At 42.7% G+C, this 23,011-nt stretch overlaps 1 protein-coding gene across 1 annotated transcript in view; it reads right to left on the bottom strand.

Annotated features, from left to right (window-relative positions):
* Window positions 1–23,011, bottom strand: part of LOC120978606 (inter-alpha-trypsin inhibitor heavy chain H3-like) — a 135,755-nt gene that overhangs the window by 36,550 nt on the left and 76,194 nt on the right. Inside the window, exons 11-15 of the mRNA XM_040406851.1 lie at window positions 18,302–18,427; window positions 16,382–16,563; window positions 12,636–12,821; window positions 12,228–12,364; window positions 6,556–6,716 (exon numbers count right to left, since the gene is read on the bottom strand). Of these exons, the coding sequence (XP_040262785.1) occupies window positions 6,556–6,716; window positions 12,228–12,364; window positions 12,636–12,821; window positions 16,382–16,563; window positions 18,302–18,427 (792 nt within the window). The remainder of the gene's footprint in view (window positions 1–6,555; window positions 6,717–12,227; window positions 12,365–12,635; window positions 12,822–16,381; window positions 16,564–18,301; window positions 18,428–23,011) is intronic.

Below are 23,011 nucleotides of genomic sequence, written 5' to 3'. Positions count from 1 at the left end.
AGTATACATTTTCTATAGTATACATTTTGATCAAATTTTGATGTTGTTTGTAAACCTTCAGTTTTTTATCACGCGCGTGAAAAACGCTTCAATGCGCATTGCACCCATGAGATAAAAACTGAACAACTGAACACAATCGCAGACAAAACTGACTGAACTTGCTTGCGAAATCGCACATTTTTACCTGAACGCATCTGGACCTAATCCGTCACGCTCGTCTGCAAGGAGCCTAATGGTTTACAAATCCCTACTACCTCTCAGTTGGAGTTCCTGAGAGCATATGATAAGGTGAGCTTTGAGAAGTGTTCACATGGTGCGGTGTTGCGCGGTGGCCAATGTTGCTTTGGTGGTGTGTTGGTGGGGCCCAGTGCCAGGGTGGCTTTCTGTTTGGAAAAGTATTGTAATGCATTGTACAGAGGATCAGACCCCCAAAAGTTGTCCCAGAGTGGGACAAAAAAAATACAAGTTTTACAAAAAAATTCAGTTTTAAGTAAAAAAAAAAAAAAAAGCGCCCTTTTCCCAAAATAAAGTAAAAAAAAAAATGTGAAAAAAATAGGGAAAAAAAGAAAAGTAGACATATTAGGTATCACCGTGTCCGTATCGACCGGCTCTATAAAAATATCACATGATCCACCCAGTCAGGTGAACGCCGTAAAAAATAAAAACTGTGCCAAAAAAGCAATTTTCTGGAGACCTTGCCTCACAAAAAGTGTAATACCAAGCGATCAAAAATTCTTATGTACCCTAAAATGATACCAATCAAACCGTCATCTCATCCCGCAAAAAAAGAGCTCCTACCTAAGACAATCACCCAAAAAATAAAAAAAATATGGCTCTCAGAAAATGGCAAAACAAAAACAAGGTTCAAAAAGGCTTTCACTGTGTAAAACTTAACAAAAATAAAAGACACATTGGTTATTGAAGCGTCCATAACAACCTGCTCTATAAAAATATCACATGAGATGGCCCCTGAGGTGAATGCTGTAAAAAAAATAATTAAAACTATGCCAAAACAGCAATTTTTTGTCACCTTGCCTTACAAAAAGTGTAATAACAAGTGATCAAAAAGTCTTATGTACCCCAAAATGGTACCAGTCAAACCGTCCTCTCATTCCGCAAAAAAAGAGCCCCTACCTAAGACAATCGCCCCAAGAAAATAAAAAATGGCAACACAAAAACAAGATTTTATTCTGTTCAAAAAGGGTTTCACTGTGTAAAACTAAAAAAAAAATAATAATAATAATAGACACATTGGGGATCGCCACGTCCGTAACAACCTGCTCTATAAAAATATCACTTAGGGGAATGCTGTAAAAAAAAAAAAACTATGCCAAAACCTTTGTCACCTTGCCTCACAAAAAGTGTGATACCAAGCAATCAAAAAGTCTCATGTACCCCAAAATGGTACCAATGAAAATGTCACCTCATCCCTCAAAAAATGAGCCCCCATATAAGACAATCACTTAAAAAATAAAAACCAATGGCACCCGTAAACCAATCCATCAAAATCTGCGCTGCAAAATCCTCATGGCGCTCCATCTGTTCTGGATCCTGCCATGTGCCCCTAAAGCAGATTTTCCACCACATTTGGGGTGTTGACGTATTCAGGAGAAAATGGGTAACAAATTATTGGGTGTTTTTTCTCCAGTTACCCCTTGTAAAAATGAAAATTTTGGGGCTAAAGCAACATTTTATTGGAAGAAATGAAACTTTTCATTTTCACAGTCAAGTGTTTCCAAATTCCGTAAAAAGTTTAGGGGGCCAAAGTGCTCAGTACCCCCCCCCCCCTAATATATTCTTTAAGGGGTGTAGTTTCCAAAATGGGGTCACTTTTTGAGGGTTTCCATTGTAGGGGTACATCAGGGCTTCTTCAAATACACAATGGTGCCTAAAAAACATTCAAGCAAAATCTGCTTCCAAAATCCATATGGCGCAACGTTTACCACCACATATACAGTATTTCTCTAAACTGCAGAATCAGAGTAATATATATTGAGGTTTATTTTGCTGTTAACCCTTGCTGTGTTGCAAGAAAAAATAACATAAAAAATCTATTTTCAGTTAATGCTCAACGTTTGTAACATCAGTTTTGAATAATTTGAGGGGTGTAGTTTCTAGAATGGGGTCAATTATGGGTGGTTCCCATATGTAAGCCCCTCAAAATCACTTTATAACTGAATTGGTGATTAAAGGGGTTGTCTCACTTCAGCAAATTGCATTTATAATTTACAGAAAGTTAATACAAGGCACTTACTAATGTATTGTTACTATCCATATTGCTTCCTTTGCTGGCTAGACTCATTTTTCCACCGCATTATATACTTCTTGTTTCCATGGTTACGACCAACCTTTAATCCAGCATCGGTGGCCGTGCTTGCACAGGATAGAAAAAAGCTATGGCCTCCCTGGTGGCTGGGACCATAGGAGAACATGTAGGTCAGAGTGTTTTGCTATAGTGTGTAAGTAAGGGCACCGATGCTGTATAATGTGATGGAAAAATTAGTCTAGTCAGCAAAGGAAGTAATATGGATAATAACAATACATTTGTAAGTGCCTTGTATTAACTTTGTCTACATGATAAATGCCAATTTCTGAGGTGAGACAACCTATTTTGGACATTTTGGTGATAATTTGAAAAAGTGCTTCTAAAATTCAAAGCCTTCTAACGTCCTAAAAAAATAAAATGACATATACAAAATTATGCCGACATAAAGCAGACATATGGGGAATGTTGATTGATAACTATTTTATGAGGTATTACTAAAAGTAGAAAAATTCTAATTTTGAAAATTGTGAATTTTTCTAAATCTTTGGTAAATTTGGGATTATTTTATAAATAAAAGGTGAAATATATTGACTCAAATTTTGTCATGAAGTACCGGTACAATGTGTCACGAGAAAACAATCTCAGAATGGCTTGGATAAGTAAAAGCATTCCAAAGTTATTACCACATAAAGTGACATGTCAGATTTGCAAAAATAGGCCTTGGATTTCAGATGAAAAGTGGCTCGGTAGTGAAAGGGTTAAAGGGAAGTGGCTTGCAGCGATCACTTGCCACTGCCATTCTGTATTGAAACTACCTGTCATGCCGCTCCCTGATCAGCCAGAGGACCCAGCGAAACGTGTTGGGACTATTAGGGTGTAGTGAGCAACAGGGTAATCTAGTACAGGTCTCTTCTCAGGGCGGGTGCTCCAGCAACAGCCACTTGAGGTGCTCCCCGTCGATAAGACTAGGATCTATAGCAGGGATGCTCAACCTGCGGCCCTCCAGCTGTTGTAAAACTACAAATCCCACCATGCCCTTCTGTAGGCCGATAGCTGTAGGCTGTCTGGGAATGATGGGAGTTGTAGTTTTGCAACAGTTGGAGGGCCGCAGGTTGAGCATGCCTGATCTATAGGGTCAGAGTACCTAGGCAATTATATATGCTGTCTTTGCACCTAAAAACAGCCACTGACTTATTTGAGACTTGTCTGGCCATACTCAGCCGTAGCTATCTGAACCTTTACCTAACCCGGACTACTGAATATTTTGAGCACTTCTTGTATCAATGTTAGTTTTTTAACTATTTAAGTAAAAGTTAAGTTTTATATTATCTATTATAGGGAGTTCCCAATCTATGTCATAAATAATAGAACACGTGCTTCATAAATATGGTGCTCAATCTAACCACCATATTTCTCAGTGGATTTTACATAAATACAGTGATAAATCTCCTGCTTTGCTTCTAGTACTAAGCTGGCTGCCTGCAGTCACCAATAGGGGAACTCAGTGCGTAAGAATTTATGCAGCTACAGTTGACTGAAATGGTAGTAATCTGTTTGCAAGGAGACCCCTCTAGTTGTGGCTGCATGAAAACGCAACATTTTCGCAGCGGGAAGATAAGGACTTCAGTGGTGAGGGAGGATATGGAGGCAGGTGTAGCACTGTAGAGAGGCAGGTGTAACTCTGAGAAGTTTGAAATGTATTCTTTGGTGGATGGGTAACCAGTGAAGAGACTGACAAAGGCTGGAGGTATAGGCATAGCTGTTAGAAAGATAGATAAGCCTGGCTACTGCATTTAGGACAGACTGAAGGGGAGAGAGTGTGTGAGAGGAAGACCAATTAGTAATGAGTTAGAGTCAAGACGAGAAAGAATCAATGCGGAAATAAAAGCTTTGGCTATTTCCACTGTGAGAAAAGAGCAAATTCTAGAAATGCTCTTGAGGTGCAGATGACAGAAGCATTTTAGTGATTGGCTATGGGAAGCAAAGGAAAGATCTGAAAGTTATGAAGATCATAACCCCAAGATAGTGGGCATACTGCCAAGGAGTTATAATAGTACCACCAACTGAAACTGAAATATCAGGTTTAGGCCTCATGCACACGAATGTATTTTCTTTCCGTGTCCGTTCCATTTTTTTGTGGACCGTATACGAAACCATTCATTTCAATGGGTCCGCAAAAAAAACGGAAGGTACTGCATTCCGTTTCTGTATGTCCGTATTTCCGTTCCGCAAAAAAAATTCTGTCCACATTATGGACAAGGATAGTACTGTTGTATTAGGGGCCAGCTGTTCTGTTCTGCAAAATACGGAATGCACATGGACGTCATCCGTATTTTTTGCGGATCAGTTTTTTTGCGGACTGCAAAATACATACGGTCGTGTGCATTAGGCCTTAGGCAAAGACAGCTGCCAGACAATCACTAATGTTTTGTAGTACTTCTCGAGTGATGTCAATGGAAGAGGTATATAAGTCATCAGCATAGAGATGGTAATGAAAACTAAATTGGCTAATGGCTTGTCCAAAATGGTCTGTGTAGAGAGAAAAGAAAAGAAGACCTAGAACTGAACCCCAAGGAACCCCAACAGCAAGAGGAAGAGAAGAAGTAGAACCAGAAAATGACACACGGAAAGAGCAGCCAGAGAGATAGGAAGAAAACCAAGAGAGAGCAGTGTCCTTGAGGTCAATAGAATGGAGTGTGGTGAGGATTAGTTTGTTGTCTACAGTGTCAAATGCTGCTGAGAGATCCAGACGAATCAGTAGAGAATCATTGCCATTACTTTTAGCATGAGGAGATCATTAGACACTTTGGTAGGGCAGTTTCTGTAGAGTGTATAGCACACAATCCAGATTGTAATGGGTCAAGAAGAGAGTAGAGAGTCAACTTATTAGGCGAGAGTAGACCAGACATTCCAGGAAGTTTAGAGATGAAGGGGTAGTTAGCAGAACAAGTCAGGTCAAGAAATGTTTTTTTTTTTTGTTTGTTTTTTTGTAGAGAGCGTTTAATATTTTTGTTAGGTGACTAATGACTGCCGGGAACAGAGAATAGAGCAGGTGTGAAGGGATAGGATCACTACTGCAAATTGTCGGTCGAGAAGAAGATAGAAGCCTGGAGACTTATTCTGTTACAGGGTCTAATGAGGAGAGAGAACAAAAGGGAGTGTGGGAGGGAGGGTCATCGATGCTGGTTGGTGACTAGGAGATTATTTCTTGCCAGGTGGTATCAATCTTATCTTTGAAGTAAGTGGCCAGGCCTTCAGCAGAGAGGTCAGTGATGGAAATGTGCAGAGTCATTTCAGCTTATTTGAAAATTAGGTAACTAAGCCTATTGGAACGTATATTACTTATTTGAAAGTGAGGAGATGAGAGAAGTGAAGTAGGCTTGTTTGGCATAGTGAAGGGAAGAGTTATAGGTTTTCAGCTAAATCTGCTCAAGTCCATGATTTTCTCCATATACTTTTGGCACATCTAAAGCACTGCTGAAAAACATACGTGTTTCAGGCCAAGGTTGCCAAGGTCTGTATTGGGAAGGTTGGAGTGTAATGGGAGCTGCTTCATTGAGGGTGGTTTTGAGAGTATGGTTATAATGATTGGCAGCCAGATCAAGAGAAGCAAGGGATTAGGGACAGTGATAACCTGTAGGGTGTTGATAAGCTGCTAGGACTTAATGGCGTGCAGGTTTCTGTATGTGTGAAAGGTAGGAATGTCATGAGAAGACTGAGAGATCTTTACAGTAAAGGAAAGACGGTTGTAGTCAGAAAGTGGGAACAATGAGTGGATAAAGTCAGAAATTGAGCAGAAGTAGAAGAACACTAGATCAAGCATATTGCCATCTTTGTGTGTGGCAACGGAAGTAGGTTGTGAGAGACGTGATTATAGAAAGAAACTGAGAGGCCGATGAGGAGATAGGATCGACAATGGGTATGTTAAAATCAACTATAATAAGAGTTGGGAATTTGCACAATACAAAATTGGGAATCCAGCAAAGTCATCCAGGAACATGATAAACCGAACATGCATACGTAGTGAATGGGAAGAGAGGAGAAAGGGAATGCCAGTCTCCTCTGGCCGAAGCTTGTTTCCCTGAGATCATAAGAATTTGGCAGTTGAAATGCAACATGCCCAGTTCTTATCTCCATAATCTGTCATTCGGGGAGAGTTGGGTGGACACAACAGACATTAGATGGTGGGTCAATTAAGGAATTAAGGCATTGCCCTGAAAATAATTTGTTTACAGTATTCTGGTAATTTTTGTACTGAATTTTTATGAATGTCTTAGAATTGTTCCTACCTTCCACAAATTTATCAGCAATTAATGTTTCTTCTTCCTTGTCTTTTTCTTCTGGTTTTGTAACTACCATTGATGTTAACGGAGTCACAAACTTAAACTTCAGGGACAGATCAAGCACTTGTGCTGTTAGGTTTGCTTTTTCTGATGGGTCTGCATACAGCCTTAAATGAAATAATTTTAGAAATTGACAGTGGACATGTGTAATCATGTTACCATATCATATCTTGTACAAAAAACATTCATGCTACTATATATTTTAAAAAAAATGACCAAACCCCAAAGGGCACTTGTAGTTAATATGATCTTCCATTTGAAGGCAGCAGCTTTTATAACTGGAGGAATAGAATAATATAGTTTTGTGGGAAAAGATTTAACACAACTATTCATTTAAATTCCTGTTCATTCCCCATTTATGAGTCAGGTAGGAGGGCTTAATAAATAACAGCCTTTCCTATATCAGTATGCATATGTATACAGAATTCAAGTCCCTACATCCACTCGACTCATGAGCATAAATAAACATTATCCTGTGCAAACCACACAAGGGAAATAGGTTTTTGGTGGCCCACCTTGTACAGTACTATTTTTACTTGTGCACTGTCTCCACTATTTAAACAACATTAAAGGAAACCAGTTAGGTCTCTCCTTATACAGGTACTGTATAAGGCACAAGGGTCCGTCATTGATGGAAGGTATGTGTCACCGAGATTCCTGGCCTCGGTGAGGTAAGAGCCGATAATTTTTAGTGTCAGCGGCAGTTAGTGCTGACTGACACTGTTTGTTATTTAATATGGCTGTAGAGCCGATCCGGGCCGGCTCTTACTGGGAGCAGTCAAAGTGCAGGGTGGGTGGCTCCGCCCCATGTTCCAGGCCGGGTTTTGGTTTGGGATATAAAAACCCAGCCAGCAGTCTCAGCTGTGTGGATTATCCTCCATCTGACAAGGAAGCTGTGGAGTCTCTGTTTTTCAGATCTAAGGACGTGTGCCGTGCTAAAGGGCTGAGAGCTGCATTGCTGGGAAGCAGGCCCCTAAAACCTGTTGTGGACTGCAGCTGACAAAACCGCTGATAAGGTGAATGTTTTTGTTCTGTGGACTTGCCCTGGTGTAAATGAACACCTAGACGGCGAACTGTCATTTTGTTTATGTGTGAATAAACACTGAAAGACTTTGTTTTTGCCTCTGTACTGCGTCCGCTAATCTGCCTACCAGAGCGAATCCCCACAGTACTCAAATAGTAATGGCACGGAAAAATTTTGACAGGAGATGCGCTTGACCCAGAAGTAAATAATTGCACTATATTTCAGCCAACACTTGTTTAACTCACTGTATTTGATGGGGAGGAAGCAAGACGGCGCAATTATTTGTTCTCTGCACCTCTTGTGCCAAGAAAGCCTCTTGATGGATATCCTCAGCTGTCTGATAGATTAATAATCCAGACTTCACTGCTGTGGGCATGAACTTTATTACCTCAAAATGTATTACAGGGACATCCAAAAATTCTCTTAATCAGAAGCAGTTAAAGGGATTTTCCAGTTTCGCTATTTTAGCATCAATTGACATGTTCACACTTACTAATAGTGATTGTTTATCTGTAATGCTCTGTTTTCCTGCACTCCATCGTGGTCATGTGACAACTGTGTTAGTTCCCTATCCTAATGACATTATGTCTACATCTGAGGTGTGGCAAGGCTTGTAAGGCTCTGCCCTGTAGACACAACATCAGTGACCTTGCCTCTGAGGGACGTGTTCTGCTCATTATCCTGGACCCTGTCCTGTAGATGCGATGTCAGCAATATTTCTGTGTCTTAGGCTACATGCACACGACCGTATGTGTTTTGCGGTTTGCAAATTGCGGATCTGCAAAAAAAAAGGATGACCTTCCATACGGCATCTGTTTTTTTTTTTTTTGCGGTTCCATTGTAATAATGCCTATCCTTGTCCGCAAACTAGAAAAAAATAGGACATGCAATATTTTTTTTGCGGGGCAACGGAATGGACATACTGATGCGGACAGCAAATGAATGGGTCAGCATCCTATCCGCAAAAAAACCGGAACGGACATGGAAACAAACAACGTTCGTGTGCATGTAGCCTTAGGATGACAACAGGCTTGGATCCAGGGCTGCCATCAGGAAATTCAGGGTGCATCTCCTCCCCCTCCATTTTTTTATGCTGTTTACCAATCTCCATAAATAATATGTTCACTATATTGTATGGTTATTATTAGGGATGTCCCGATACCATTTTTTTAAGACTGAGTACGAGTACCGATACTTTTATTTAAGTACTCACCGATACCAATTACCGATACTAATTTTAACAATAAAATACACACACACACAATGTATTTTCTGACCACTGACCAACCAAAAGGCCCAAAAACAGAACTATAACATTCCAAGGAGACGTTATACTGTATGGGACGGCCACAAGGAGACGTTATACTGTAAGGAGTCAGGACAACAATTTTTGAAGCCCCCCCTCCTCGGTATAATAGTCTTGTGGCCATCATACAGTAATGTATATTTCTTCTTGCCCTAATGCCTGCTTTTAGAGATCAATGTGCAGCTTGCAGGCAGGAAGGGAAGGACCAGGGCCATAGAAGACAGACACTATCACCTTTAGAGAGACTCGCTCCTGGCAAACACAGCTCTGCTGCAGTGAATGCAGTGGAGCAGACTGTGATGTAATTACAATGTATAGTTATTGCAGGGACTCAGAGAATCGTCTGAGAGTTTATTAGTTTAAAGAATCGAATGAGTCAGAGACTGTCACAGAGTCCCTGCCAGGCTTCCTGCTCTGCTACATGCACCCTGTACACACACAGCTCCACTACATGCTATGCTAATAATGCCCCCCCCCTTCCCCTGGACGGACTTACAGGGAGCTGCAGAGCAGGACGTCTGGCAGGGACTCGTTGACGATTCTTTTAACTAATAAACTGTCAGACAATTCTCTGAGTCCCTGCACTGTGAGTCAGTGCTGGTTGCCTCTGATTGGTTGGAGGGCGGGGAGGGGCGGGGCGGAGCTAGCTTCCACTGTAGGCTCCTATTACACTGCCTGCTGCTGCCTCTGAAGCTGTTAGCTGTGCGAGGTGCAGGGGCCGCGGACGGACACAGAAGCGGCGCACAGGTATCGGCAGTGGTATCGGGGACATTTGCACGAGTACATGCACTCGTGCAAATGCCCGGTATCGGTCCCGATACTGGTATCGGTATCGGGACATCCCTAGTTATTATGATTACAGGGATATACATTTTTTTGTGATATTTAATAAAAAAAATACTGTAAGGCATAAAAAATCCCATCTTTACTGTGGAGTTTTTCTATAGAGGAGTAGATAAGGCAGCTGTTTACTGTACAGAACGTCTGGCGTTCAAATCTTTTTATAATAAAAGTTATGGCAGGAAAATGAAATTTTTACTTTCCATCTTTTTTTCTTTTATAGTAAGTTATAATTTTCTACAAAAAGAAAATAACAAAGCAAAAACCATTACAGTTTCAGTAACATACTTAGTATGAAATAATAGCATTTGGTATCCCTGTAATTATAATAATCTGTGCAATATAGTGATCACATTATTCATGCTGATTGGTAAATAGCACAATTTTCCCCCCTTCATTTCAGTAATATACTATTTATATAGTTGAACTTAGTGTTAGGTTCCCGTCTTACAGAGATCGCCTTGACATGCGGCAGATGGGCTCAAATAATTTTGTACAAAATGATTTGCCAAGCATCTCTAATTTATAAGCATAGCATTAGCATTATAATTCATTTTTGTACTTTATTTGGTTTGCAGAGTGCTGTTGCATTGTATATTCAATATGTGAGAGAGAATCGCACATCCTCATTACTATGCTTTTGATATAACAATTGTTTTAAATTACAGCATGATAAAACATGGCTATACAGCACTATTATCAATCTATTGCTATGCACTATTAGGAGTTTTCCGCGCGGGTGCAATGCGTGAGGTGAACGCATTGCACCCGCACTGAATCCGGACCCATTCATTTCTATGGGGCTGTGCACATGAGCGGTGATTTTCACGCATCACTTGTGCGTTGCGTGAAAATCGCAGCATGCTCCTCTTTCACGCAACGCAGGCCCTATAGAAGTGAATGGGACTGCGTGAAAATCGCAAGCATCCGCAAGCAAGTGCGGATGCGGTGCGATTTTCACGCACAGTTGCTAGGAGACGATCGGGATGGAGACCCGATCATTATTATTTTCCCTTATAACATGGTTATAAGGGAAAATAATAGCATTCTTAATACAGAATGCATAGTACAATAGGGCTGGAGGGGTTAAAAAAAAATAATAATAATTTAACTCGCCTTAATCCACTCGTTCGCGCAGCCCGGCTTCTCTTCTGTCTTCTTTCTTCAGGACCTGGGTAAAGGACCTGTGATGACGTCACTGCGCTTATCACATGGCCCGTGACATGATCCATCACCATGGTAAAAGATCATGTGATGGACCATGTGATGAGCGCAGTGACGTCACCACAGATCCTTTACCCAGGTTCTGAAGAAAGAAGACAGAAGAGAAGCCGGGCTGCGCGAACAAGTGGATTAAGGTGAGTTAAAAAAATGTTTTTTAACTCCTTCAGCCCTATTGTACTATGCATTCTGTATTAATAATGCTATTATTTTTGCTTATAACCATGTTATGAGGGAAAATAATACAATCTACAAAACACCTAACCCAAACCCGAACTTCTGTGAAGAAGTTCAGGTTTGGGTACCAAACATGCAGATTTTTCTCACACGCGTGCAAAACGCATTACAATGTTTTGCACTCGCGCGGAAAGATCCGCATCTTATCCGGGCAAAAAACATGACGCCCGTGTGAAAGAGGCCTTATACTATTTATATAGTGTTATGACTGTAAAGAAAATAGCTTTTAAAGCACTGAAAATTCTGCCTTTGCAACAAAGCAGGTCTGTAGTGTAATGGTAACTCCTTTGCCTGCCATACAGAAGGTTGGGTGGTGATGAAGATCTGTTAAACAACTTCTTTAGTAAAAGTCTGTGGAGGAATGTATCATAGACCAGTGATTTACGTAGCTCTATCACTTCCCCATGAGCTGCTGGAGGCTGTACATAATGTCTGACAAGGCTTACGCCTCGTCATAAATTAGGGGCAGCTTCGGCAGTCTGTGTGCCTAAACTAAAATCTGCACCAGCCCCTAGTAGGTGTAGATTTCAGTTTTCTTACCAGTCTTTTACCTTATTGTTAGTAAATGTGCCCCTTTGTAAAACAGTTTTTGCTGCTCTTGTTTGCCATCTGGGCTCAGCTGCACCTGTTACTTCAAAATTCCTTTGTAGTCTGGCTATGTAGCTGAACCAGACCTATGAAATTTATTGAAAGTCAAACCTTAGTACAGACACTCCTCAAGGCAGATCTTTTCTCTAGTGCCCACCCCATGCACCCCCCTCTCCCTCACCCTGGAGTGTTTATCATGGGTTACTCCTGACTCCATTCTTCAAGTCAAGGCTCACAGGACTACTACTCTGGACCCTCTGGAATGTTCCAGAATATTCTGTTATCTGGCCTTCTCCATCTATTTTTTGGGGTTCCCAATCTAGAGGATAACTGCTTTCAAACACAAGGAACTGTTAGATTTTGAAAAATTTGAAATGTAAACTATTTGACCGTTACACTTACCGTTTCTCCAACAGCTGCTGTATGGTTAGATATGCCCAGAGTCTCTCTGTAAAGTCACCAAAGATGTATTTCTGTTTGCTCACATCATCCTCACTTTGAAGGTGAATATTTTCAGTGTATTTCACAGATTTATCTGCCTATTTATAACATGAAGAGGTTTTATTTTCACGAGGAAATAAAAATGACCAAGTAAAACTATGTAGTATTCTGTCAGTATCATATCTATATATGCAATGAATAGAGAGCTCTTAAAGACACCGGCTATATGAGCCCTAATTAGACGTAACCCTGTGAGCGGGTGCCCTTTCTGGCATGGCCACTTCTAAACTTATACCACTTGGGTCCAATTGGACAGCCAGCCATGTTGAAATAACAAGGCCACAATAACCACAGACACTTTGCACTTACCCCTTCTGCCTTTACATCCACAGTAAATGAATTCAAGTCATTATCTGTTACACGTCCGGCGACTACAATTTCACTCCCTTCAAAGTAATGTTTAAAGTTGTTCTGAGTGAGGTCAGCGATAGCGTTCTCAGGATATTGCATTTCTATGTCAATCAATGTTGGATTTGCAATTTCATTATAAAATCCCTAAAGTGCAAAAATTAAAAAAGGAAAGGAAAGAATAAGCATGTGCACATATACATGTTACTGCTATATGATGTACATTCCTTAGGCTACTTTCACACTAGCGTTTTTTTGCGGATCCATCATGGATCTGCAAAAACGCTTCCGTTATAATAATACAACCGCATGCATCCGTCATGAACGGATCCCAGGGCCGATCCTACACGGGGTGCAGTGGGTGCCCCGCACCCCAGCGCTGTCACCCGAAAGGCGCCGAGCGAGCCGCCGGGACTTTTTTTTTTTTGACTTTTTATTTTATTTTATTTTATAATGCCCGCAGTGGCGTAGCTATAGGGGTCGCAGCGGTCGCAATTGCGACCGGGCCCCTTAGTCAGGGGGGCCCACAGGGCCCCCTCAAGCCAGGAGAACGCAGCCGCAGCTGAATAACTAAGATACAATTTACAGGGGGCGGAGCGGAGGCCGAGAGGAGAGGCCCTGTGTGACGCGCACTGTGCAGGGCAGCTGGGCAGGCGAAGTGAGGAGGAGGGGCCGGGGGAGCGGCTTCAATTGAGGTGCGACGCAGGACTTAGTCACGTACCTCACTGTGACCTCCTGCGTCGGATCTCGCGAGATGACGCGGCGCGGGAAGGCACAGTGAGTGAGGCATGATGACCGCCTGTACCAGGATGCCACAAGCTGTGAAGGAGAGAGAGGTAAGTATTAATTATTATTATTTTTTTATGTACCCTACGTTCTACCCTTATTGCAGAGGCACTGGGGGCACGAGAGGAGGACCACTGACAGTACTCAGTCAGTGGACATCATAGTATTAATAAGAGTGGAGACTGGAGAGACTACCATTATATTAATAATAAAGAGGGGGCTATTATATTAACAACGAGGGGGACATTATATTATTAATAAAGAGGGGGTCATTACATTAATAATAAAGAGGGGGCCACTACATTAATAACAAAGAGGGGGCCATTATATTAATAAAGAGGGGGCCATTATATTAATAAAGAGGGGGCCACTACATTAATAACAAAGAGGGGGTCATTATATTAATAAAGAGGGGGCCATTATATTAATAACAAAGAGGGGGCCAATACATTATTATTAATATAATGGCCCCCTATTTATTATTAATATAATGTCCCCCTCTTTATTATTAATATAATGGCCCCCTCTTTATTATTAATGTAATGCCCCCTCTTTATTATTAATGTAATGGCCCCCTCTTTGTTATTAAAGAGGGGCCATTATATTAATAATAAAGTGGGGGCCATTACATTAATGATGAAGAGGGGGCCATTATAATATACAGGGGGAATAATATTATGAGGAATGGGGGACTACCTGTCTGGCTCTAGCACAGTATTGGGGGGCAGCAGGATGAGTTGTTGAGACCCCAGGAAGGAGAGGATGAGAGTAAAGTGAGGAACCTAAAAAATAATCTGTGAAACTCTGCAGAGACGAGAAGCGGCTGAAAGAAGGTGTCATGGCGGTCTTATCTCTGGATGAAGACGTTGAGAAAAGTGTACATCACAGGAGACGTCACTGGATGTAACAGGTATGGTGCGGCATTCTCCTGTAATAATATTACCCATGCACATATCTGTTTCTCGGTAGGGTAAGGGGTATATAGAATTTGACCCACACTGCCGCATCCGGCCCCAGACTTCAGGTAACACTGTGTTCTGAATTCTGGGGCCTAACTAAGGGGTATCAGGGGACATTATTATACAGGGGTAATATAACTTATATTACCCCTGTATAGTGTACCCTGATACCCCTTAGTTATATTACCCCCTGTATAATTTACCTGATACCCCTCAGTTATATTACCCCTGTATAATGTCCCCCATAACAGTGTGTGTTATCCACAGATCTCCCATAACAATGTGTCATCCACAGATCCCCCAAATTATTTTAAAAACCTGCTGTTTCTCTAGATGACCTTATGTTTATGGTAGTGGTAATAGAGTCTCAATGGTCTATAAAAGCAGCTACACTATTTTTACAGACCTTTGAGACTCTATTAACACTACTATTAACTATTAACATAAGGTCATCTAGACTAGAAAAAGCAGGTTTTTAAAATTCTTATTTTTCCCATTTAGGTGTTAGAGCAATCTAATTAAAGTTATGTTTTAACACCTAAAGAGAAAGAAAAAATAAATAAAAACCTACGGTTTCTCTAGATGACCTTATGTTGATAGTAGTGTTAATAGAGCTTCAATGCTTTGTAAAAATAGTGTAGCTGCTTTTATAGACCCTTCAGACTCTATTACCACTACATTGTAAAGGGGAGGAGTTAGTAAGATAACCACGCCCATGTGGGGGCGCCAGAAATATTTCTGCACCCAGGCGCCTGTGACCCTAGGATCGGCCCTGACGGATCCGGTTGTTTTATGTCTTCTATAGCCATGACGGATCCGTCTTGAGTACCATGGAAAGTCAATGGGGGACGGATCCATTTTCTATTGTGCCAGATTGTGTCAGAGAAAACGGATCCATTCCCATTGGCTTACATTGTGTGCCAGGATCCGTTTGGCTCAGTTTAATCAAACGGACACCAAAACGCTGAAAGCAGCGTTTTGGTGTCCGCCTCCAGAGCGGAATGGAGACTGAACTGAGGCAAACTGATGCATTCTTAGCGGATCCTTTTCCATTCAGAATGCATTAGGGCAAAACTGATCCGTTTTGGACCGCTTGTGAGAGCCCTGAACGGATCTCACAAACGGAAAGTCTAAACGCTAGTGTTAAAGTAGCCTTACACACACCTATATACACAAAAAAAAGCTCTACATGGGATTTTTTTTACTTTTTCACATGGCTGTATATCAATATTTGCCAAATTAGTAAGCAGGTAAAAAAAAAAGTTACATGCTATAGGTAACAACTATAAATGCCAGATGGTCAGGGACAGACTGGCCATAGACCCTACAGGGACATTTCCCAGTGGGCCAACGCCCAGCGGGCTGCCGAAGCCACCCTCACAGCTGCCGGTTGGGTAGGGATCTGATGCTCTGAGCATTAATTAAGGTTTGGAACATCTGTTACTTATGCACCTGGCTGTCATAAGAAAGTGGCCTCCTCCATTCAACTGTATTGATAGGGTTGAGTGCTGTGGCAGGGGCGGAAGTATTTTTTTGTTCTGCACTATGTATTTGGTTTTGCTGGGGCAGTATTTTGTTTCACTACAGTATTGCTGGCCCTGCCTACTTATATTGGCCCTTCCCTCTGTCAATTTGGACCTTTCTACAAAATGGGGCCACTTTTAGGGGTTTATTTCAGGGCCACTTTAGTTTCCAGTCCACACTTGCATATGGTCCCACCTTCTGGGACCGCATCTATCTTGAAAAAGGGGCCTCTGCATTCACTTCTCCAGGAGTTCTGAAAACAGTAGAGTAAGCACACTTGGCTATTTTCTGAACTCCATAAGGTGGGACCCACATCTATCAGAGATTTCTGCCATATCCTTTAAATGTATGGCAACATGTTTAAGAAAACAAATTGGATGAAACACCACTGACATGTATAACATGTATAATATAAAAGATAAACAGTATAAACATTACCTGCAACTGCAAGTCTGCATCCGAGTCTTCATATATGCGACGGCCGATTCCTGAATTTTCCAGTGCTAACTTCTCCAGAAAAGGATAATCAACATTATTGCCAAAACCAAGACTGTACAAGGTGTATTTACCCTGAATGGCTTTCTTTGCATTCTCTTGGATTTTTGAAGGGTTTGTTTCACCTAAAAGTCAATTAAATATTTACACATTTTATTGTGTATTTCTGAAAGAGGTAATATGTTCTACAGTGCAGGTAAGATGTAAACTGCAAGCAAACATCAAATCTTGCACCCATGCAGTAGATCTCACCAACAATGTTAACTTTTAGCCAACATATATTTACAACAGCTGATCCTGAAGCCTGCAATGTAAATGCAAAATCGCATACACACAGCCCTGTGCCATGGCCATTGCCAACAGCCCTCAATACAGTACAGGGCATAGATCAGGTACCTGATCACCAGAAAAAATTAATCACAGCGATTAACGTGGCAGCACATAGCCTGCCTCTTCTCATTATTCACTTTTGTGTAAAGTAAGGAAGAGAGATACACTGCCAGAAGTAGAAATATTACACTAGCCCAGATTTAATAATCCTGTAGATGACATAAACTTAGACTGGCTATCTAGAACTGCACCAGATGTATCACAGGGGCTCAGCCTGGATGATACATCTGGTGCAGGGGTAGACCCTTTTCTATGACTCTATGCCAATCATTGGTTGGCTTACTGTGAGATAGATCTCTACACCAGATGTGGCAAATTTTTGGAGTAAATGGTGCATCTTAAGCCCCGCACCCTTTCACACGAGGTTCCACCCCTTTCCACTTAGCCCCACCCCTTGTCGAGCATGTCGGGGGAAAAGTGTACAAAGCACTAAATCACAGCGCCGCAACCTTTTGTATGTTGGGAGCTACTGATTCAACTTACAGCGATGGTCGGGACCGGCAGACAATTCAAAAATAGAGGAGAGACATTTTGAGTGTGGAGAAACAAAAAACATGAAATTGCAAAAATTTGCTGATAAATATTTCAGTGCGAAATTTGACACTATCCAAGGTAATTAAACAGCGCTCACCTACCGGCCGCCTGGGATGCATGGAGATGCCTGGGACACGGCATGCTTGAACAACTCAAAACAAAGAAAATTGGAATCCAGCTTCCCATTGAAATCGGGACCCTTTATTTCTCAAGTGGTAAAAACTCCCATATACATATACACTCCCATCTACGCGTTTCATGAGTAAGGATCTTGATGTTTCAATCTGAAACGCGTGGATGAGTGTATATGTATATGGAAGTTATTACCGCTTGAAAAATAAACATTACTGCTTTTAATGGGAAGCGGGATTCCAATTTTCTGTGTTTGGAGAAATTTGACACTAGTATTATACCATAGAAATTGTCTCTGTTTGGTGGTAAATCCAGGATAGGTCTGGAACAATCGCCAGTACATATGGTCATAACCCAGGACTACCATGGCAAGCCTGACAGAAGGGGGTCACGAGCCATGTGTAGCTTGGGGACCACTGCCCTAAATGTGCCACATTGCACATCCACTTTTTAGACTTTTTGGCGCAGGCACATTAGTAAATCTGGGCCATTGTATTTTTAGGTTTTTATTTGAGAGCAGTCACTCAAAAGCAGAGGGGAGAGTTTGGGGACCATTCAGTGCACAGAGCCCCGGACACTTCATAATTAATGGGTGCTCTGGAGACATTTTGGATTGTTGCACAAGGTAAATTAAAATTATAATTTTTTTGTAAAAATTATTATGATTACATCCACATACGGTAGATATGCTTTAACGGCTTTATCTAGTGCTGTTAGCAGTGTTTAGGGGTCAAAGCTGCGGACAGACTCCAAATAATATATCCTGTTATTAGATAAAATATCCTACCGGTACATTGTTTTTCTTACCTGTGTTGGCTTCACCATCTGTGAGTAGGACAATTAAGGAAACACTTCTCTCAGGAACAGTTTTATCCTCGTCTGCTGCATTTAATAACTCAACAGCTTTCAGGACAGGGTCATTAATGTTTGTCACTATGATAAAATTACATATTTTTACAGTTATTTATAATGTATGTTATCAACATTTACAGCAGAACATGTAAGTTACCGAATTGAAAAAAACATAAGAAAATACAGTATGTGTCAAGTAACTTTTTTGGAAATCAAGGATTTATAAATTCATTTAACTCATGGCCCATAAGTGAAAATAATTTGAAGAGCCCAACCTCTATCTATATTTCAGGTGCTCTCTGTGACTTCTCCCCACTTACGCTAGGTCTAAAATTGTGATAATACTGAGCGGTGGGGGCACACTCACCATAACTTGGAGTGCAGCAACAGTTTTAACACAATCATAGCCAGAACCAAGAAAACCTCCAATTATATATATAAAAAAAAAAAATACACACAAACACTTAAAAAATTGTACACAATAGAAAGTGTGCCGGTATAAATAAGACCAGGCACGGACAAAAAGCTCACCATAGCCCATAAATAAGGACCAAGCATGTGAAGTCAGGGACGGTACAAAATCAAATTACAGAATTTTAATCATAATGCAACATCAATGAATATAAGACAATACCTGCAAATGAAATAAGCCCTGAACTAAAAGGTGAGCATTGTCAAGATAACTGCCCCACGCGTATCGCTGTGAATACCCTGAGGAAGCTGGGTATGCTCATTCCACTAGCAACACTAGTTGCATGTGGAATTCCAGTGAGGGAGATGCAATGGATACACCTTTAGATAATTTATTGAATGTATCTTGAGAAATGCTCAAAAAGGTCAGCTCTGTGATGTTTACAACCATAGATAACTTCATATGTAAATAAGGAGCTTGAAGTCAAGGGTTAAGCAGCCTTGAAGCTTGAAGTCAAGCTTGCTGCGCCTCCTTCCTGTCTATTTACATTTGATTGATGGCTTTGTTTTTTTTCTTTAAGCGCAATTGCCCAGACGATCTTACGCCTGTATGCACACTGCTCTGCCCACTATGGGCAGAGGCACTCATGTTAACAGTGCACATGAGCGGGCCCGGAAGTAAACGGCGCTCGCATGAGATCTAAACCAGAGGAGTAGGATGAATAAGGAGAGGAGGGCGAGCCAAAGGAATCCAAGGGGAGCGGTTATCTGGGTACATCAGAGAGGGGCCTTGGAACTTGTGGCCATAACGCCGCCCCTGGGCACTTGCAGGTCCTAATTTAAATATCATTATAAAGTGTTTTTTTTTCCGCTTGTGGACAAGTGAAAGAAACAATACAGGTACTATTTTTATGTGGGGCAACTGTGCTAAATAGTGATATGAGCGGTCTAAAATGCTCAAAGTGTAACACCCCAGAGTTGTGTTACTAAACTCTTTTACCCCGCTACAATCTCCTAAGAGCCTTAACTTTGTCATCTGATGTAATTTTACATTATATCCTCACAACTGTGCATTATAAACCATGTTAAGTGTATATTGCTGTAATTTCCATGTTCACCAGCAGGGGGCAGCAATGTTCTGGTAAGGACTTAGGTTCAGTTTAGTATTTCTAAGCTGGAATAGTTCATTCCAGTTTAGCTCCCCCCATTCCCCCCTTCTGTGCTCACATCCTGCAGCATGGGGAGGGAAGGAAGTTAGAGTCAGTGTTCCAGCCACCCCTGTTGGAGAAGGCTGTGTGTTAGTCTTCAGGAGTCCCCCTGCATAGGTAACCAAGCCAGTATCTTGTCTCGGCTGAGACATTGATCACCATTCCCAGCCTGAGCCCTGCAGCCTTGGCTGGATGAAGCATGCAGACAACTCCAGTTCCAGGAAGCAAACATACCCTGTGAATATAACTGTGAGTAAAGTCTAGAGACCCAAGAGAAGCCATATTCCTCCTCAGCTAGTCAGTCCCCAGACAGCAGAAGATTGAGAGTGCAGAAGCCAAATTACTGCCACAGTATAGAGCTACAAAGCAGACGTCCTTTCCTGCAAGCTCCAGGTACATGAGAGAGCAGAAGATAAATTCCTGTTAACCATTGCCAATACCTGCTGGGACCTAAGACTAAAGCTGTATCTTGCTTGGATGAAAGTTACATTCAGTAAAGACAAACTTCACCAAAGGTCTGGATCTCAATTTCTACTGCAAAATCCCTCTCTTATTCCTACTATCACTACACTCAATTTATTGCAAGTGAGCCAGGATCCAGGACTCCAGCCATACCCAGGTAGGAGACACCGTTGACACCATTATCACCACCAGATTATAGGCAATCGCACCACTCTGGCATTCCTAACCTGGGACGTGCATTATAACACCTTGGAGGGCCCTGTGATTGTACCCTGCGCACGCTGCAATTGGTGTCACAAACAAACTATAGACTATCCCCTACACCTGACCCAGCCATTGCATAATTTGGCGTCAGAGTGCATACCCCGGTCTAGCTCACTGCATTTTTGGTGTCACTGGAACAGGATTGGATCGAATTGTGTGCCTATCTTTGCCATAACTGGATCCAACTGTGTGCCAACAGAACCGGATACAATTGTGTGCCTTAACAGGATCAAATTGCATGTTTAACACTGCTACAAGGCCTGAGAATTGTGCCGAAACCCTGAAAATTGACTTTGCTGCCTTTATTTCTGTGCCAGAAAGCGCTACTCAGTGCGCACCAGCACTCAAAGGGTTAATTCGCCATATTCGCATAATGGCGCCGCTTCTTCATGCTCTTCAGAAGCGGGAAAACTCAAGAACGCCCTCTCAAGAGCGCAAAAATGCCAAATACACCCCCCTAGAAGCAGAAACTCTCAAGCCTGCCCACCAAGAACTTTGCAATGTGAGCCAAGGGAGTGAAGACTCCTCCCTCGGGGCTCCACCCTCATTCTCTGTACCAAGTGAGAGAGGAGACGCAGAAAACATGGCGCTCCCATCACCTAAGTGGGACCAAATGGTGATACAAGGAGAGCTAGTCTACGAGGCTACCTTACCAGAGATCTGGGTCTCCCAGCTCGTGAAGAGAGCTGGCCCCTGCACGTTCGGAGTGTCCCCGGAGGCTGCACATGCCGTGACTGGTGGAAAGACAGCCGCCGCCTACCAAATCAAGATGGCTGCCGTTTCCGAACTTGCTCCCGCGGAAGAGGACATCGCGACTACAGTCCAGACCCTGGAGGCTGTGGATCCCTCCGCGACGGCTGAGCACACGGACCAGACATCCACCAAGATGGCCGCCGACGCCAAGCCTGCTCCCGCGGAAGATGCCGCCGATTGAGTCGCCCAGGCCTTAGACCAACCTGCACCGCTGACAGCACCTAAAGCCCCAGATGACCACCAGGAGGCACCGGAACCGGCCGCAACATCAGGTAGGAGCAGTCACGCTCGCTGAGGCCCAGGCTCGGTCCGAAGCTGCCCCTGCATCATTCCCAGAGGACTCTGATACCTCTGGTAGGCCCAAGCCAGCACACATGCTGGTGCGGCGGAGGCGGCCGGAGTTTCCACTCCGCCGCCCAGAACCATTAACTCCAGAGCGGGGCGCCTCAATCCTGAAGTCTGATTGGAGATCACCGCTCACGCCCAGACTGCGTGGGAATACAAATTGGCTATAGAAGAATGGGTCAAGCAGGTTCTAGATGACCCCCGGCGAGGTGACCCAAAATTGATCCGGCGCACAGGGACCGTACTATGGTTTGCTGTAGAGATAGGAGTGGGTTTCCTCCAAGACAGCCATTCAGGGGCCGAGAAATTTGTGGGCCACCGTTCCGTCAAGCGCCACTACTTGCCCCAGGCCCGGCACAACCTGTACACGGGGGATCAGGTGGAATATACCCCCATGCGTTTCATGCAAGGCCCATTTGCTGCCGGTGTAACTTTACTTGCCAAACCATTATCCCCCGCCTTAACCCCAGAGACCTGGCAGGAGGACCCAGGCTCTGCAGTGAGAGTCCGCTGTTTGCAGGAGACCCACAATGGCAGGTTGCGGTTCAGAGAACAGCCCCAGACAGAACCTGAACCCCTCATCCCTGACCTGGCCGCACCACCAACCCTACAGGTGGACCAGATTAATACCTCTGTATTAACATTTAACCCCAGGGTGCAGCCATATGTCCTACCTTGAAAGATGTCCCAGGCACCCTCAGTTTGCCTACCAGACCCCCTTCAGCCGGAGGTATTGTCCACCTCTGCACCGCTAGGGATCCCGGCTTGCAGCATGTCACAGCTGCATTCACCAGGCTTACTGCACAGCCAATTCCAAAAGACACCACAAAAGGGCAGTGGCGCACCACTACAGCTGCAAAACTAAGCTACCAGAGGCAAAAGGGCCCTCTAATGAGCTTCAGCAGCTCTAGCAGCGAGGAGGACCTGGACGTTCTTCTCTAAAAATGCTCCTTTTCAAAAATAAAGGACTAATGGGAGCCACAACATGGACTACACTTGACGGGTGAGGACCAGTTGGCATTGTTTTAATGTTTTTCTTTACAGGTGTCCCTATTTCGTCCTCACCCTGATGGTCATGTGTAGTAAGGACTCCCCCCATCTTCAACTATATTTAACCCCATCTTCACCTTCAACAACCTTTCACATCCCAGGTTGTGCCAAAGTTTGCACATTGTTTTATCCCCTTTTTCGGGTTACTTGATAGCCTTATGGAACTACGGTT

Source organism: Bufo bufo, chromosome 9, assembly GCF_905171765.1.
Source record: "Bufo bufo chromosome 9, aBufBuf1.1, whole genome shotgun sequence".
Classification (NCBI taxonomy): domain Eukaryota; kingdom Metazoa; phylum Chordata; class Amphibia; order Anura; family Bufonidae; genus Bufo; species Bufo bufo.
This window is presented reverse-complemented; position numbering and strand designations above follow the sequence as displayed.